The following is a 19,043-nucleotide window of genomic DNA, read 5'->3' on the forward strand; positions in this document are numbered from 1 at the left end:
CCGAAATGAGGCAGGTAAAGAACTTAGCACTGGGCCTGACACCTGGTAAACATTTATGAAATTAAAACCATCATCATCAACTGGCCCCAGTTCTGCCACTAACTCTCTGGTCCTAGCAAAAAAATGTTCTCTTCTCTGGACCTCAGCTTCCTCATCTGTCAAATGTAGGTTTGGTCTAACTCAGAGGTTTTCACCTGGGGTGGACCTCAGAGTCACCATGGAGCTTTATCAAAAACACATCCCTGGACCCACCTGAGACCTACTAATTGAAAATCTCAGGGTGTCAACCCACCTGAGAGTCTGCATTTTGGAAAAGCACCCAGATGATTCTGATAATTCTCTGCTGTGAACCACTGGCAGAATGACTGATGTCTATAATTCCTTCTGCTTTTTAGTGTCTTCACAGCTCACTGGCAAATCCTAAAATCACCTCATTTCATCTACAGCATGTGGTATTTGGTGTGTTTGTATCATCAAGTGCCAGGATGTATTTTTTTCCATGAAAGCATTTGATTGAATAACATTTATAAAATGTGCAAGAGTTACATCTGATTGGAACAGGTGCTCACTAAATGTTGGGTTAATTTATTATTTAGAGTCATTTATTCATTCATTTATCCATCAATTGGTAGTGACCACATTATGGTCCAGGCATTTTGGATATAAAGGTGGCGAGGCAGCCAGGGTATCTGTCATCAAGGAATTTAACATTTAGTCGGGGCTAGGGACCGTGAGCGGTAAACAGGTAAGTATGATAATTGCAGATTAGGTTCATTGCTCTGAAGGAAATGAAAGAGACCAACTTGAAGTGGGAGTCACAACTTTAGATGGGGTGGTGGGGAATCCATGGAGGGGTTATTTGAGCTGAAACCTGAAAGATGGGAAGGAGGCAGCCATAGGGAGAAGCAGGGGAAGAATTCTCCGCACAGTGGGTAGCAGGAACTGCAAGTGCAAAGGCCCTGAGGCAGGAGCAGAGGTTTGTGTGTTTATGAAATGGAAAAAAAAAGCCAATGTAGTATCAGCAGAGTGGTCTGATGGGAAGAATGATGGTATCATGCAGGATCATGTAGGCAGTTAGAGAGTTTGGATTTTATTCCAGCTGTGAGAAGAGCCATTAGATGGATGAAAGAAAATGATTTTAACCATGAGCTGCTACATATATTTAGGGTGGTCCAGAACTTGACCGTGTCAAAATGAGTAGAAAATGCAGCCACGTGGAACTGTTTTATTCTAGACAAAGCCAATCCATGGGCCTGTATTTTGTTGTTGTTCTTATAAGAAGCATAATCGTTTTTTGGGGTCAGGTCAGTGGAAGGGTTCAAAATCAACCTGATCCGGAGTGAGGAGCACTTCCAGAGTTACTGCAACAAGATCTTCGCTGGCTGGGACTTCTGCATCACCAACCAAAGCACGGCGAACCTGAAGCACAGCAGCCTGCGGTACGAGCTCCGGGTGAGTGCTGCTGGGTTTCTCTTGGTGGCTTCCTTGCCAGCAAGGTCCTGCCTTGGGAGGCGGGTTTGCAGCTTGCAGAGGAGCCAGGTGGGGGCCAGGCTGTCTCCAGTGCTTAGCAAGTTTCCCCCCTGTGGTTTTCAAGAGCTTTGTGCGGAGAACATCTTCCTGGGGTTGATTGCCCTCGCCCAAGCATGGCCCAAGCATGGAGCTGGTAAACGGGCTGGGAAGGGAGGGCAGGACTGTGAGTGGAAGGAGATGGTACTCCCCCTCCCCCTGCCACCCTGTTATCTTTCCATTTCGTGAGAACCCGTCATAAACATTGCTTATACCAGGAGAAATAGGACTAAGGAGGGAATGCTATGATGATAAGGTGGGGTGGAGTGATATGAAAAATTAGAAGAGAATTTCTAAATGAATAAGGAGAGAAGGAGTAATAAATAGTATTGTGGTCAAACCTACCCCCCAAAAGGAGGAGGGGACAATTACATCAAAGCTTAATAAAGTAAGATAGAAGAAACCAAGTCAAATGTGTTATTATACTAAATATAAATAGACGAAAGTATCTTATTAAAAGCAAAGACCAGATTGAATTAGAATAAAAACACACACACACAACAAAACCACCCACCTTATTGACTGTTTCAAGAAATAACGCATGTAACATATAAGTAATGTCATGAATGGGTTAACAGTTCTGTTTTCCCATTTATTGCAGGCTAATTGCAATCTTAAATAGAAGGTTCTACCTGGACTTTGGGGTTTAGTAGATATGAAAACTAGCTGGGCTTTATCTGGGAAAGTATCTTGGGAAAGATGAATATTTAAGGAAAGTCTTAAAGACAGGGTAAGAAGATATCAGAGACTTCTCCCCTGAATATCCCTTCGCCATCATGCTCACAAATGAGTTGTCTTTGCTCCTCAGGCAGACCTGGAGGAAGAAAGAATACGGCAGAAGATAGCAGAGAGGACCCCTGAAGAAACGATACGGATTTACTCTTTGAGACTGGTTTTGAACTGTGTTGTTCTAGCCGTTTTAGTGGCATGCTTTTATGCAATCTATAGAGCAACTATATTCTCGCAAGAACACATGAAGAAAGTAAGGACTCGTTGAAAGTCAACTTAACTTTTACTGTGGTTGGACATTATGCTAAATGCCTTGCAAGCCTCTGAGGCAGATACCATCAGCACTTGTTTTATATATGGGGATATAAATTCGGCTGATATGACAGAGAACCAGGAATCAGAGGCAATCAGTTTCCACTTCTAATGGAAATAAAAAGCATCCAAGATAGAGTATTTGGGGTACCTACTCTCCCTGGAGTTCACAATATTTAAATCCAGCTAGACTGCCTGATTTAATCCCCAACTCCTCTACTTACTAGTAGGGGCCTCAGTTTACCTAAAATAACAGTGGTTTTATTTTATTTATTTTATTATTATTATTTTTTATCCTCACCTGAGGACATTTTTCCATTTTTTGTTCAGATAGAGTGGGAGGGAAAGAAAGGAAGAGAGAGAGAGAGAAGCATTGTCGTGAAAGGGACACATCGAGTGGCTGCCACCCGCACGACCCATCCAGGGCTGGGGACAAACTGCAGTCGAGATACGTGCCCTTAGCGGGAACCGAACCTGGGTCTCTGGACCACAGGCCGACACTCCAACCACTGAGCCAAACTGGCCAGGGCTAACAGTGGTTTTAAAACGTCAAGTTGGTCTAGTGTAGTGGTTCTCAACCTTCCTAATGCCGCAACCCTTTAATACAATTCCTCAACCATAAAATTATTTTTGTTGCTACTTCATAATTATAATTTTGCTATGTTATGTCTTAGGCAACCCCTGTGAGAGTTGTTCGACCCCCAAAGGGGTCATGACCCACAGGCTGAGAACCACTGGTCTAGTGGCTCTGCTTCATGAAATCAATCATCAGAAGCCCAGATGCCTTCCATCCTGTGGCTCTGCCATCCTCAGGGTGTGGCCCTCTTTTGTATGATACTTGATAGCTTACCATATAACCAATGGGAAGAAGATGGGGAGGGCACACCCCTTCCCTTCAAGGTCATGACCTGGAGGTTGCACTTAAAACTTTCACTTACATTCTTTTGGCTAGAATTTAGTGAGATGGCTGTACCTAGCTACAAAGGAGGCTGGGAAATTTAGTTTGATCCTGAATAGCCATGTATGTGACTAAACAGTCTATTATTATTAAAGAAGGAGAGGATGGCTATTCTAAGTCATTATTACAGTCTTTTAAAAATATATATATTTTTCCTTTATTGATTTTAGAGAGAGAGGAAGGGAGAGGGAGAGAGAGAGAGAAACATAGATGAGAGAGAACATTGATTGGCTGCCTCCTGCATGCCCCCCACTGGGGATCGGGCCCACAACCTGGGCATGTACCCTGACTGGGAATTGAACCAGCAACCTCCTGGTGCATGGGTCGACACTCAATCACTGAGCCACACCGGCGGGGCTACAGTCTTGAAAATACATTGCCCATTGATATAGAAACATGGATTGTTTTTTATACCTGACCTAAATAAATCCAATTCCATTTTTCTTCTAGTATGGTTCTAGATAATGTTTCCTCTATTTGAACACCCAAGGAAGGATATGGCTTATGTTTAAGGGCCTTGTTGAATAGCATGTATGTTTTGTTTTGTTTGTTCACTAATAAACATATATAGTTGAGTTTTTTCCCCCCGTTTTATTGAGGTATAACTGACATACAACACTGCACAAGTTGAAAGTATATGGCCTAATACATATAGTTGAGTTCTTTTAAGATCAACTCATCTGTAATGCAATTTTCCTTATTATACTCTTGACCAGTTTTGTTATCTTCATAGGAAATTGACAAGATGGTTTTTGGAGAGAACCTCTTGATATTGTACCTGCCTTCCATTGTCATCACACTGGCCAATTTTATCACCCCAGTGATCTTTGCCAGGATCATCCACTATGAAGATTATTCCCCAGGCTTTGAGATCCGGCTGACAATCCTCAGGTAATGTCTAGACACACCAAGCAGATCACCACTTGCCCTCTTCCTTGCCTGTGGAAGACATTGCTAATCAATCGTGGCATATTTTCTTGCTAAGCCAAGAATCCTCTTTAATGTTCAGACAGCTCCCATGAATTAATTTGAGTTTGCACAGTGAGTGAAGTCTCTTTGACCTCAGAATCTACTCATCATCAGCATTATATTTTTGGTTCATGTATTAACACATTGATGTCTGAGGGTGTAGGGTGGGGCCCCAGGAGGAGGCCTTGGCTCTGAAGATGTTAGAAATAACAAGGGGGTGAGGAAGTGAGAGAGAAGGAAAGGCAGCTGATAAACAGTGTGTTATCAGACAGGCTGCTGCTGTTGGCAGCTGGGGCTCAGTCCTGCGGGTAACTGGGAGTTAGTGTGAGAAATACCTTAGCTCTTTCTCACCAAACCAGATATTCTGCCTCTTCCGCCTAAGCATGGCTGGTCCCAGAGGTAATAACTCCACACACTTCCACCTACTACCCCCCATGGGTGTAGGCCTTGGGTGGAGAGTTACAAGTCCTTGCAGGAGGAACTTGAAGCATTTGTTAGAATAGTGAGTGCTGAAAAAATGTGGCCGGCCAGGTCACCCACAGCGGGTGCTACAGTTGACTTTTTGTAAATTGTTGTGATACTACTTCTCATTTTAAATAAATATTCAGTTTCATTTTTTAAAAATGCCAGGCATGAAGCAGGGTGCAGGAAGCCAACACAAATGAGTTGAAGAGGATGAGGTGGGGACCATGTGAAACGAGCATCTTTGCTGCTTTTCAAATGCCTCAGATTATATTTGCATCTTTTTTTTTTTTTAATCCTCACCCAAGGATGTATTTTTATTGACTTGAGAGAGAGAGAGAGAGGAGAGGACAGAGGGAGAAACATCGATGTGAGAGAGAAACATCATCAGTTGCCTCCAATATGCACCCCAACTAAGGATCGAACCCAAAACCTAGGTATGTGCCTTTGACCTGGAATCGAACTTGCGACCCTTTGGTGAGTGGGCCAGTGCTTTAACCACTGAGCTACACTGGCCAGGACTCTACCACTCACTTTTTAATGTTTTTATTTTTTTATTACAAACCAAATACTAGAAAGCATCTTTTTAAAAATAGTACTATCTGCCCTCCTCTCTTGAATCCAGCTTCCTCAGGCAGCCCCATCTGCACAGTTTCTGTTGCTCATAACAACATCCATACATTTTTTTTTTAAATTCTCACCTCAGGACACTTTTTGCATTCATAGAGTGAGAGGGAGAGAGGGAGGACGAGAGGGAGAGAAACAGCGATGTGAGAGAGACACAGCGACTGACTGCCACCCACACAACCCCAACCGGGGCCGGAGACAAACTGCAACCAAATACATGCCTTTAGTGGGAACCGAACCTGGGTCTCCCTGGACTGCAGGCCAATGCTCTAACCGCTGAGCCAAACTGGCCAGAGCTACACATTTTCTTTTAAAAATAGATTCATATGTGTATGAAACACTGCAATGTGCTTTATTCACTTCTCAATATATCAGAAGTCTATCTGTCAAAGCGGATACATACAAGATTCAATTAGTTCTTTTCAGAACTGTACAATGTTCTGAAATGTGGCTACAACATCATAGATTCAGGAGTTCCCAGCTTTCTTATCTTTTTATCTGCCATTTAAAAAAATTGTGGTATGCCCTGGATGGTTTCGCTCAATGGTTAGAGCATCGGCCATGGACCAAAGGGTTAAGGGTTTGATCCCCAGTCAAGGGCACATGCCTGGGTTGCAGGTTTGTCTTTGGCCATGGTCAGGGTCATGCGGGAGGCAACCAATCGATGTCTCTTTGACATCGATGTTTCTCTCTCTGTCTCTCTTCCCCTCCCTCCCTCTTATTCTATCTAAAAAATCAATGAAAAAATATCCTCAGGTGAGGATTAACAAAGAAACAAATAAAAAATATTTGTGGTACTGTATTAGTATAAAGTTTGCCATTTTTAAGTGTACAACTCAGTGGCATTAAGTACATTTCCAATGTTGAGCCACCATCACCACTACCCATTTCTAAAACTTGCTTATCATTGCAAACAGAAACTCTACCCATTTGTGAGTTTGCTTTTAAGAAAGGCAGCTTCTCTGCTCCCTAGCCCTAGTTCCAAGGGCCCAGTCTGTCCCAAGGCCTCCTCTTCCTTCCTGTTTCTTCCCTCTCTTCCTGCAGGTGTGTCTTCATGCGGCTGGCCACCATCTGTGTGCTGGTGTTCACCCTGGGCTCCAAGATCACATCCTGTGATAACTACTCCTGTGAGCTCTGTGGCTACAACCAGAAACTCTACCCGGTGAGGCTGGGGGATGAGAGCATCTAGCTGAGTGAGTCATTTTGGAGTAACAGCCTCAAGGTCAAGAGAACAGCCTTGAAGTCATAGGTTTGAATCCCAGTTGATCCACTGCCTCACTGTGTGGCAGACTCTGACACACCAGGCACTTCTACGGGCTCGAAACCCCAAGTTCGTGCTGGCGCTCAGAGGAGCATCAGCTGAGAGCCTCCAGAGGCAGCAGGATCTGGGGCCGGGCAGGGCACTGGGAGGAGCCTGAGAATCTGGCTTTCTCCGCCCTGAGGCAGGTCTCATTGCCTCTCTCTCCCTGTCTTTGATTTCAGTGCTGGGAGACCCAAGTGGGGCAGGAAATGTACAAGCTGATGATATTCGACTTCATCATCATCTTAGCTGTGACACTTTTTGTGGATTTTCCTAGAAAGTAAGTGTGAGGGGTGGGTGTCCCCCTTTTCTCCCCCACTCCTCCGACCCCTGCCCCAACTGGAGGATTCTCTCCCAGCTGCTCTCCATAAAGTACCAGATGATGTCACAGTCCCCGGAAACTACTGAGAACCATCTGGTGACTTTCAAACAGCTCCAGGCTGTCAACCCCATAGTCCACTAGGTGCCCCCAAAAGGCAGCGTAAAGAGTGGAAATGGCACTGCTTCCCATGAGATTTCCGGGGGGATGACTTCCTCCCATCAGCACAGCCTCGGGCCCTGTCAGGGAAGACCCTCCAGGCCTCCGTGGACACCCCATTTCCTGATCTGAGTTCAAGCCCAGCACTGCCACTTGCTAGTCATGTGACCTTGGCAGGTGATTTAAGGTCTGTGCTCATTTTCCTGCCTGTGAAATGGAGACAGTAGCGGTACCCGCCTCACAGCACCTTGTGAGGATTAAATGAGAAAATACAGAGAGAGTACCAAGAATAATACTCCACTCTTCAGTACTTCAAACCTCAGCAAAACACTATCACCATCATGATTATCATCACTATGCTGCCATTTTTTTTAATCCTCACCTGAGGATATAATTTTTCAATGATTTTTAGAGAGAGTAGAAGGGGGGAGAGAGAAACATTGATGTGAGAGAGACACATGGATTGGTTGCCTCCTTTATGCTCCCTGACCTGGGCTGGGGATCAAATCTGCAACCCAGGTACATGCCCGTGACCAGAAATCGAACCTGTGGCTCTTTTGTCCACGGGTTGATGCAACCACTGAGCCACACCAGCCATTTTAAAAATTATTCTCAGCATCTCCTTGAGCCTTAGGTGAGACACTGTTCACTAATGACCTTTTTACCCAGATGTACAAATTCTGTGAGCATGTCAGAGGCCCAGTAAGCCCTTAAAAATAAACATGAAAAAAGAAACCCTCCTTTTAACAATTATAGGAATATGACATGACTATGTGCTTATTTAAAATTTTAAAATATTTAGAATGTAAATAAACAGAACTCTGGAGAATAGTGAGAGTTTTTGTTTGTTACCATACCCCTAACTCCCCAATTTCATCCCCTCATCAGATGGTCATTGTTAATACTTTGGGGAAGATCCAATAGTCCTTAAAAATAAAAACGTTCATTTGCATAAATACATTTGTAAATAGACACACAGTCTTCCTAGAAATGTTCATTTTTTTTCCCTCCTTAAATGGGATCACGGTGCTATCTATTGGTCTGAAGCTTGCTTTTCTTCTCCCACACAAAATACCATAAACTTTCTATGGGAGGACACATGGATTTTCATTTATTTTAAGGACTGTATAATATTCCACTGTATCCATGGCTTATAATTTGTCAATCCAGCTCCTACTTATGGGCATTTAGGTTGTTTCCAGTATTTTTGCTAATACCTGGCCATGCTGTTGTAAACAATGCTGCGTGTTTATCTCAGGCCCCTGGTCCTAGGGTGGCACGCGAGGTGACAGGTCCTCAAGCCATTTTCACACGACTTTGTGATGGATTGGCAAGCCAAAGCACAGATACTGCCCATTTTTTTTATCATCACCCTCAACCCAGCAAACTACCTTGTGTTATAATCCCCTCACGTGCCAGATGAGAAAAATGAGCCCTGTCTAAATGTATTTGGTTGGTCAGTTGTAGATCTGATACTCAGATCCTGGTCTTAATAATTCCAGAATTCACTATCTTTTGCATCTTCTAGACTTGTGATTAACCAGTTCCCATGAAAGATCTGTGTGGAAATGGCCCCGATTTTGTGGACGTGGTTGTGTGGCCTTGGCGGATGCTGATGGTCCAAGTGAGAAATTGTCCCCTTTGTTTCCAGGCTCCTGGTGACCCACTGTTCCTCTTGGAAGCTGATGAAGTGCTGGGGCCAGCAGGAATTCGCCATTCCTGATAACGTGCTGGGCATTGTTTATGGGCAAACCATTTGCTGGATCGGAGCCTTTTTCTCACCCCTTATCCCTGCCATTGCAACTTTGAAATTCATCATCATCTTTTATGTGAAAGAGGTAAGAAGAGGTGGGGATCGTGGGCTGATACCCAGCACCACTCTCGCATGTTTGGAGCTCAGGCACATTCTTTCAGACGTATCAAATTTACAGTCCTTATTTGATATATTTTTTTATTGTGGAGAAAAGGATTTTCACATTTCATAATTTTGAGTTTTGTTGAGTGTTGTTTTGCTCCTGAGATTTCAGTGTCGTTTTTATATGACTGTTTAAGAGGTGAGTTGCAATTGATCTATCAGTTGACAGTGGTACATTTGGTAATGTTTAACCAAATGGTTATTAATTTACATTTTATAATTTTCTGTTTGGATTTTGGAGCCGGTGAATTTATATTTAGGTCTCAATTATTTGTGTAGGTCCTTGAGCAGCTCACAGGCTCTAGGCATTGTGCCTGAACTAGGTGCTTAATGGGTGAATAAGCCCTGCAGATGTCTAACCTATCTGGGCTCATGAACCAAACATCTTTTTCTTTTTTTTTTTTTTATCCTCATCCGAGGACATTTTTCCATTTTTTGTACAGACAGAGTGGGAGGGAGAGAGAGGAAGAGAGAGAGAGGGAAACATCGATGTGAAAGGGACCCATCGAGTGGCTGCCACCCGCATGACCAACCAGGGCCGGGGACAAACTGCAACCGAGGTACATGCCCTTAGTGGGAACCGAACCATGGTCTCTCCGGACCGCAGGCGGACGCTCTAACAGCTGAGCCAAACCGGCCAGGGCCCAAACATCTTTTTCTTTATTATAGAGGCAATATATGCTTGATATTAAACATTTAAACAATACAGATAGGTATAGAATAACTTTCATTCCTTCTTCCAGAGGTACCCTCTATTAACAAGCCCAACATTTATTGATTATCTCTTATGCCAAGGCCTGAGGATTCAGAAATGGAAATAATAATACTAATGATGACAATAATAATAGTGGATGATAGTAATACCATGTGCCGCCACTCTGCTGAACACGTAGGAAATGGAAGTTCAGAGAGATTAAGTAATAACTGGTCTAAGGTCACACAGTATAAGTGAGTCCTGGGATTTGAATCTGGGTTCCTCTCACTCCAGAGCCACTTAATCTGGTGAGCAGGGCCTCGAACTGGGCCAGTCTTTCCACCGGGATACTTTGGCCTTCGAAGAATGTTTTGATGCTTTCATTTGGGAACTTCAATGGGCTGAAGTCATGAAAGCAGAAATGGAGAAGGAAAAGCTCATAGGAACGTTTTCCCTTTCCCAAAAATATTGGTTGGCTAGTGGCCTCCCAGTGTGCAGCACAGTAAAGATAATGCGGGGAAATGGGCTGGGTCAGGGCTGCTGAGCTAAGTTCTGACACTTACTCCGGGCCTGACTGACTGGCTGTCCCCAGACAGGACACCAAGTGTCCTTGGTACTACTCAGTGCCCTCTGCTCATAAGATGTTCTGGCTACTGCTGAAGTTAGAAGAGCTTGATGCCTACTCCCAGTAATACAGCATTTAAAAGTATTAAGGAGAAATATCATGCCTGATATTGTACCTCTCTCCCCCTCCCCACTTGATCTTTCCTTCAAGTCTTCTTTCCTTCAATGGAAATATTTATTTAAAAATATAGGAAAAATAGCCCTGGCCAGTTTGGCTCAGCGGTTAAAGCGTCGACCTGCGGTCCGGAGAGACCCGGGTTTGGTTCCCGCTAAGGGCACGTACTTCGGTTGCAGTTTGTCCCCGGCCCTGGTTGGTCGTGCGGGTGGCAACCACTCGATGTGTCCCTTCACATCGATGTTTCTCTCTCTCTCCCCCTTCCTCTCTCTCCCTCCCACTCTATCTGAACAAAAAATGGAAAAATATCCTCGGGTGAGGATAAAAAATATATATATATAGGAAAAATAAATATGCTTATAAAAATTCAAATAAAATATTTCTTAATTTTTTATAGAGTATTGTAGATCCATTTATTTTACTTATCTTTTTGTTTATTGATTTTAGAGAAGGCGGTAAGGGAGAGAGGGAGAAGGGGAGAGAAAATATCAATTCGTTGTTCCACTTATTTATGCATTCATTGGTTGATTCTTGTATGTGCCCTGACCAGGGATCAAACCTGATGATGCTCTAATCAACTGAGCTACCCGGCCAGGGCTATAGATCCATCTAATACATATTTAAACCCCTATAAAGAATCCTTTTAAAAAGAAAACTTAAATGAGATCCTATAGGACAGAGTGCTGACATCTGCCCTTTTCATTTCATAGCACCATGCAGGATGTAAGGCTCGCTTTCTCATCCTTCCCAAGGGCTACATAACGTCCACATACGTATATTACAGCCCAGTGTCGGGATCTGGAGTAAACATTTTTCACTTTGATCTATATTGCTGACTGCTCTCTAGAAAGGTTACACCAACTTACAATTCCATTGTAATGCTTGAAAGTGCTCATTTATCCTCAAGGAAGCTGTACTCTGAACTTTTCCTCTCTTTCCCTCTCCTTAGATGAGTCTTCTTTATACCTGCAGACCCTCCCCGAGGCAGTTCAGAGCATCCAATTCTAATTTCTTCTTCCTGTTGGTGTTGTTGATTGGCCTGTGTTTGGCAATAATACCGCTGACCATCAGCATGGCACAGTAAGTACCCCTTGGTTTTCTGAAACATTTCCCTGCTTCTTGACATGGTCCTCTTTTATATTAAAAGGCCCATTGTGTTTTCTGCCAGCTTTGCTCACAGTGCGACTCCCACCTGCAGAGCTCACGTCAGGAAGATGCTCCTGGCGTAGCCAGGTGCCCTCTGATTTTGGAAGCTCCCTCTGGTGGCTGGAGTGTCTTGGTCCATTTCCAGAACTTGGGCTTGCTGGGTGGCCATTACTTTTGAGAGTTCCAGTTGGGTCTGTCCTATCTAGACTTTTCTTCTTTTTTATTGTTTCTGATTATGAAAATAATACATGGTCGTTGTAGAACACTTGGAGTATAGGAAAAAAAACAAACCAAGAAAATATCAGGAAGTCACCCATATTCCTGCCCCTTTGGTTGAGGGTTTGCACTTAGCAAACATTTATTTAACCTTCTGTGTGCCAAGCATTGAGGTAGATGCGGGGGGTATAAAGGCATTTTTTTAAATCCTCATCCGAGGACATTTTTGCATTCATCTTCAGATACAGAGGGAGGAAGAGAGAGAGAGAGACATTGATGTGAGAGAGACACATCGACTGGTTGCCACCCACACAACCCCAGCTGGGGCCGGAGACAAACTGCAACCGAGGTACGTGCCCTTAGTGGGAACCGAACCCGGGTCTCTCTGGTCCGCAGGGCGACGCTCTAACCGCTGAGCCAAACTGGCCAGGGCTATAAAGACTTTAACATATGACATACGATTGCAGGGTCTGGTGTGGAATTTGTAAAGAGCAGAAATGCTCAGGACTTAAGGATCAGAAGTTGAGGTTTCAAGCCCCAGTGATGCCACTTCCTAGGTGTGTAATCACTTACACAGCGGCCAGCAAACTTTTTTTGTAAAGGGCAGGAGAGTAAATAATTTAGGCTTTGTGGGCCATATGGTGTCTGTAAGCAGCCATAGACAATGTATAAGCTAACAAGCATCACTGTGCTCCAATAAAACTTCATAAAAAACAGGTTGTGGGTCAAATTTGGTCCACTAGCTGTAGTTTGCCAACTCCTGACTTACACTCTCATGGAATTTCAATTCTTCATCTTTAAATTAAAGTCCTTATGTTTTGAATGTGTTTCTCACATTTTATTTTTTAACTAACTTATGTATATATTTTTATTGTTATAGTAATATATATTATATATACAAAATTCAAATGGTATGGAGGACTGTAAATTAAAGAGAAAAAAATTACTCCTTATCTTCACCTCTTAGCCACTGTGAATACTTCTGGAAATTCATTATTAACAATGTATTTATTTTTTAGAAATACATATGGAATAACGCTTTAATCCTTTCCTGGCAGCTTATTTTTTCCCCTTAATTTTATGTTATGCTTTTGTCCATGCCAGCAAGTGTAAACTCTTATTCTTTTAGCTTTGACTTTTTAAATATAATAAATATATTCACATGGCACAAAATCCATAAAATATAAAAGAGTATATGGTGGGAATTCATTTTCCAATCCTATTCCCACTAGTACTTAGTTTCTCTCTAGGAGACAGTCAGGTCTATGTGTATGTCTGTCTCAGTGGTTCTTTAGTATTCTGTGCGAATGGATTGTGAATTGTTCATCCATTTCCTTAGACAACACTTAGGTGGTTTGTAGGAAATTTTTTCATCTGTAAAAGTAGGGCTGCAGTGGGAAGCCTACACAGAACTTTGTGATGTGAATGTAGGCAATTCTTTGTAGGTCTTCATTTAATTTTTTTCATCATAATTTTATTTTTTCCCTACTTTGTTCTATGGAAAAGTTGAAGAAATAGCCACAGTGAAAACTCAACTGGATGGCCCAATTGTTGACATTTTACTACATTTATTTTCTCTCTCTGTGTGCATACATTTTTGTGTGTGTGGTGAACCATGTGAAATTAAGCTCTAGGCACCATGACATTCATCCCTAAATACTTGAGCATGCAGCTGCTACAAATGAGGACATTCTCCTTCCTGTGCATCCACAATAACATTGTCACACCTAAGAAAGTTAATACTAACATCACATTCCTTTCATTTTCAAATTTCTCCAGTTGTCCCCAAAGAGCCTTTCAGAGCTTTATTTTTAAAAAAAATTTTTTTTCTGTATTGATTTTAGAGAGAGAGGAAAGGAGAGGGAGGGAGAGAGAGAGAGAAACATCGATGAGATAGAACATTGATTGGCCACCTCCTGCATGCCCCCCACTAGGGATCAGGGCCACAACCTGGGCATGTGCCCTGACCAGGAATCGAACTGGGAACCTCTTGGTGCATGGGTCTATGCTCAACCACTGAGCCACACTGGCTGGGCCAGAACTTTATTTCAAAACGAGGACCTTTCAAATTTTACCCATTGCTCTCAGTTATATGTTTTTAGTTAATCTTTGATTTTTTGAAGATTTCATCATCTAGAGACTTGATGAAATTTCAGGGTAAGCATTTTTTACCAGAATATTCTGAAAGGCCATGAGGTCAGGCAGCTCCTCGCTGGTTACTGTTAACGAAGCCTTGTAGATGTGTAGAAGAGGGGCTCAGCCTGGGAGCACGCCTCACCCAAGCTCCTTGGTCTGTGTCCTGGCAGCATCCCTTCCTCCAAAGCTTGTGGGCCGTTCACCAACTTCAACACCACCTGGGAGGTGGTTCCCAAGACGGTGAGCACCTTCCCCGGCTCGCTGCAGTCCCTGGTCCACGGCATCACGTCGGAAGCCTTTGCCGTGCCTTTCTTCATGATCATCTGGTGAGTGAGAACCACCTGGACCCCGTGAGCAGCTCCCATGGGAGCTCACCTGCTACACTTTAGACATGACTGAGCCTCTCTGAGCCTCACTTTCCCATCTCTAAAATGGGCGTAATAATAGTAATTTTTTCAGAGGATCATTGAGCAGGTTCAGTAAGATCCCACATATAAGGCACTTAGCCCAATGCCTGGCTTACGAAAACCCAATAAACATTACCTATTATTTTTACTGATTATTCACAAAATCACTTGCTTTGTTTTTAAATTAATCCTCACCCAAGGATATTTTTCCATTGAGTTTTAGATAGAGTAGAAGGGTGGGAGGGGGAGAGAGTGAGAGAAACATCTATGTGAGAGAGGCACATCTATCAGTTGCCTCCCACATGACCCCAACCAGGGCCAGGGATCCAACCTGCAACCCAGGTACATGCCCTTGACTAAGAAGGTCTCATGCCAGTGCTCTAACTGCTGAGCCAAACCGGCCAGGGCAAAATCACTTGCTTTTTTTTTTAAAAAGAAACTGATTATTGAGCATAAAAAAGAGCATAAAGTTGCCCTGGCCGGTTTGGCTCAGCGGTTAGAGTGGCATTGGCCCGCGGACCAGAGAGGCCTGGGTTCAGTTCCTGCTAAGGGCACGTACCTCAGTTGCAGTTTGTCCCTGACCCCAGTGAGGGCCGTGTGGGTGGCAGCCAGTCGATGTGTCTCTCACATCGATGTTTCTCTCTCTCTCTCTTCCTCCCTTTCTCCCTCCTGCTCTGTCTCAGGATAAATGCAAAAATGTCCTTGGGTGAGGATAAAAAACAACAACATAAACTTGAACCTTGGCTCTACCACTTGTAAGCTGTGTGGACTTGGGTCATCATGTCCCTATATATCCTTTTGGAGCCTCTGTTTCCTCACCTGGAAAATGGAGAAAAGAATGGCACATAGCTGATAAGGCTGTGGGAAGAAGGAAGTATGGTAACACATGTAAAGTGCTTAGCAGAGGACCTGGCCATTAAAGGCTCAGTAAATGACAAGTGTTAAATGCAAGGGTGATGGGGGTCTTTGCTGCCCAGTGATTCACATTGAGTAATTCTAATCACAAATGTATACTGAAGGCTTACTATATGCTAGGCATTGTTCTAATAAGTGGATCCTCATTATTCACGACTTCCAGTGCAGTTTTTTCCTGTGCTGTTAATGTGTCCACCCACCAAAAGACTTTTGAAATCTCCGGTGCTCACAGCAGTTTTCCTGGTCATTTGTGGACATGCATAGAGAAGGGAAAAATTCGAGTCTCCTGCCATGCAGTCTCGGCTTATCCAGTCTGCTTATAAACAAGAGAAATTTCTTACAGTTCTGGAGCCTGGAAGTCCGAGATCAGGGTGCCAGGTGGTTGTGTGAGGACCCTCTCCTAGCTTATAGACTTTTCACTGTGTCTTCACAGGACAGAAGGGACCAGGGAGCTCTCTAGTGTCCTTTATATCAGGGCACTAATCCAAATAGGAGGCTCTACCCTCATGACATAATCTTCTCCCAGAGGCCCCACCTTCTCACCCTGCCACATTGGGCATTAGGATTCCAACACGTAAATTTAGGGAGGACACACATTTTCAGACCATAGCATGCGCCTGCCCAGCGGAGGTCGAACTAGGCCTTGAGTATACCGCCGTCTTGCTTCGCTTCTCATGCACAAATACGTCCTTTTCGCAGTCTGTTTAGTGCCATGTTTCTTGCATTTTGTGCTTTGGTTGGTGATTTCACTGTTTGAAATGGCCTCAAGCATAGTGCTGAAGTACTTGTCTAGTGTTCCGAAGAGCAAGGAGGCTGTGATGCACTTTACAGAGAAAATACATACATTAGATAAGCTTCATTCAGTCATGAATTACAGTGCTGTTGGCTGTAAGTTCAGTGTTAATGAATAATAAATGTCTTTAAACAGAAACAAGATTATGTATTGATAACCTTTCTCAATAAACAAGAAACATAAGACAAGGTATAGATCAGCTGACAAAAATGTTGTGCCGGCTCCTAGGAACCTAAGCCTGTATTTCCCCTAAGGGCATTGGTTCAAAATTCACTAATCAGTGTTCCTGGAGACTTTAAAGAATGTAACAGCTTCAAATAATTGGAAGTGATTGTAGCTGACATGTATTAACTCATGAAATCATCACGATTACCCTATGATGTAGACATTGTTACGGTGAAACCCCACCGTAATACGAGAAGTGGGCAACAAAAATTCATGTGTTAAAGGCAGGATCCCTTGGATGAGATTAATGACCTGGGGAAGCTGTGCAGCCAGCCAGCCTGGGATTCCGAGGATCCTGGGATTCCGAGGATCCTGGGATTCCGTGGATCCTGGGATTCCGAGGATCCTGGGATTCCGCGGCTCCATCCTAATTCGTTCACCCCAGTGATGGTTTGGCTGGCACCATCTGGTGGTGGTTACCTGATCTGGCTTCACATCTTTGGGGACCATTCTTGTCCTTGGCCGTGGGGACTTCCAGAAGAGTATGGTTGATATCAATGATTCCAGTGGCTCTCACTTCCTCAGCCCTGTCTGGGGAGATTGGACAGGAAACCACCCTCCTTTCATGGAATGACCTTGCCTGCTGTTTCCCTCCATTCACCTGCCCCACTCCCCAAAGACAATAACTTCATCCACCTCCTACTTGAGATTTAGGGCTGTACAGAAAATAGGAGCCATTTGCCAATTGCTTTTATTCAAAATTGTATTATCTTAGGCTGGATGTCACTGGGTTTTACTGTTATTATCCCCATTTTACAGATGAGAAAGCTGAGGCCAGAGAGATTCCACAGTATCATTCACCCCTCTGGCTGTTTTCTGATGCCCTCTGCTTGGAAGAGGTGTTGGTTTTCTTTTCTTTTTCTAGTGAGTAAAACTGTTCTAGGCGAAACCTGTCAGGTTGTTTTTCTAGTGGCCCTCAAATGGTACAAACTCCCTAGTGACCACTTCACCTTGTGTTGCAGCCTCGTTATGTTTTATTTCATTGCCCTGGCCGGAGCACACAAGCGGGTGGTCGTCCAGCTCCGAGAGCAGCTGTCCCTGGTAAGGAAGCATGACGGTCCAGAGGGTCATGGCTGGGGATGCTCATCCAGGACAAGTAACGGGAAATGGCACTTTCCCCAGGAATGCTACGGGCCCCCTCAAACACCACTCCCCCAAAACTCTGCCTTCAGACCAGTCCTCCTCCAACCTCATTCATTCACTCCTTCAACATATTTATTAAGAACTATCTGTGCCTCATACTGTGCTGGGATACGGCGGTGAAGGAAGGAGATGAGATTGCTAAGCAGTTAAAGAAAAAGACTCCTCATAGCAATATCTCCTGTGAAAATAATACAAATGGGATAGAGTGACAGGTGAGCCACCGAAGGCCTCTTTGAGGGGATGACTGACATTGTAGTTAAGCCTTGACTGATGAGAAGGAGTCGATGATGGTCTGGTGGATGAGAGTAACAGGCGAGGCTGTAGCGAGGGAATGAGCTGGGTACTCCTGGGGGCAGGGAGGGAGGGAGGGTGGTGTGGCTGGAGAGGCAAGATGCTTGAATTGCGGCTGGGGTCACAGCCCAGCCTGACGGCTCTGGCCAGAAGTTTGGGTGGGATTCCGAGCGTGATAGGAAACCACTGGAGGGTGTGAAGCAGAAGTCTGATATGCATTTTCAAAAGGTTATTAGCTGCTCTGTGGACAAGGGGCTGTGAGGGGGCAAGAGTGAGAGGCAGACCAGTCTGGAGGCCATTATAGTCCAGTGTCTAGGATCCTTAGCCTCGTGTCTGATAGGTAATTTAGTGGGTCGAAATAATATTTGTTTCCAAATATATTGAATGTGCTCTTGAATCTATTTCTTTTTTTTTTTTTTTAGGAAAGTCGTGACAAGCGTTACCTAATCCAGAAACTAACAGAAGCCCAGAGGGACGTGAGGAACTGACTAGACCGATGGCGAAGATGCTGCTGTGAGTTGATACGCTGACAAAGTGACCTGCTGAGCCTGCAAAGTCCACCTGGGTGTTAAGCGGAATTTTTAAAAAATGTTTTTCCGGAGTTCGGGCCTTTCCTGAAGGTGGTTTCATGTGTGTACCTGCGGTGGCCACATTTATGTGACTCAGCTCCTACTCAGGGCTTTGGTGACTTAGAAAACCGGGTTCAAAACCAAGTCTTTGCCTGTTTAGCAGCCACTCAGTGACTACCAAGAAACTGACTTATGAAGCCATGTAAGTTTTTACACCAAAAATGGAGGAGAGACTATATATATATATATATATATATATTTTTTTTTTTAATCCTCATCCGAGGACATTTTTCCATTTTTTGTACAGATAGAGTGGGAGGGAGAGAGAGGAAGAGAGAGAGAGAGAAACATAGATGTGAAGGGACACATCGAGTGGCTGCCACCCGCACGACCAACCAGGGCCGGGGACAAACCGCAACCGAGGTACGTGCCCTTAGCGGGAACCGAACCCGG

At 44.0% G+C, this 19,043-nt stretch overlaps 1 protein-coding gene across 1 annotated transcript in view; it reads left to right on the forward strand.

Moving 5' to 3' along the window:
* Nucleotides 1-18,625, forward strand: part of TMC7 (transmembrane channel like 7) — a 50,034-nt gene extending 31,409 nt beyond the window's left edge. The window contains exons 7-16 of the mRNA XM_036280162.1: nucleotides 1,305-1,452; nucleotides 2,375-2,548; nucleotides 4,299-4,456; nucleotides 6,668-6,785; nucleotides 7,106-7,203; nucleotides 9,053-9,239; nucleotides 11,699-11,829; nucleotides 14,418-14,573; nucleotides 17,550-17,628; nucleotides 18,444-18,625. Coding sequence (XP_036136055.1) covers nucleotides 1,305-1,452; nucleotides 2,375-2,548; nucleotides 4,299-4,456; nucleotides 6,668-6,785; nucleotides 7,106-7,203; nucleotides 9,053-9,239; nucleotides 11,699-11,829; nucleotides 14,418-14,573; nucleotides 17,550-17,628; nucleotides 18,444-18,509 — 1,315 coding nt within the window. The 3' untranslated portion in view covers nucleotides 18,510-18,625. The remainder of the gene's footprint in view (nucleotides 1-1,304; nucleotides 1,453-2,374; nucleotides 2,549-4,298; nucleotides 4,457-6,667; nucleotides 6,786-7,105; nucleotides 7,204-9,052; nucleotides 9,240-11,698; nucleotides 11,830-14,417; nucleotides 14,574-17,549; nucleotides 17,629-18,443) is intronic.
* Nucleotides 18,626-19,043: the final 418 nt, after the last annotated feature.

The sequence above is a fragment of the Molossus molossus genome, unplaced genomic scaffold (genome assembly GCF_014108415.1).
Source record: "Molossus molossus isolate mMolMol1 unplaced genomic scaffold, mMolMol1.p scaffold_m16_p_3, whole genome shotgun sequence".
Taxonomy (NCBI): Eukaryota; Metazoa; Chordata; class Mammalia; order Chiroptera; family Molossidae; genus Molossus; species Molossus molossus.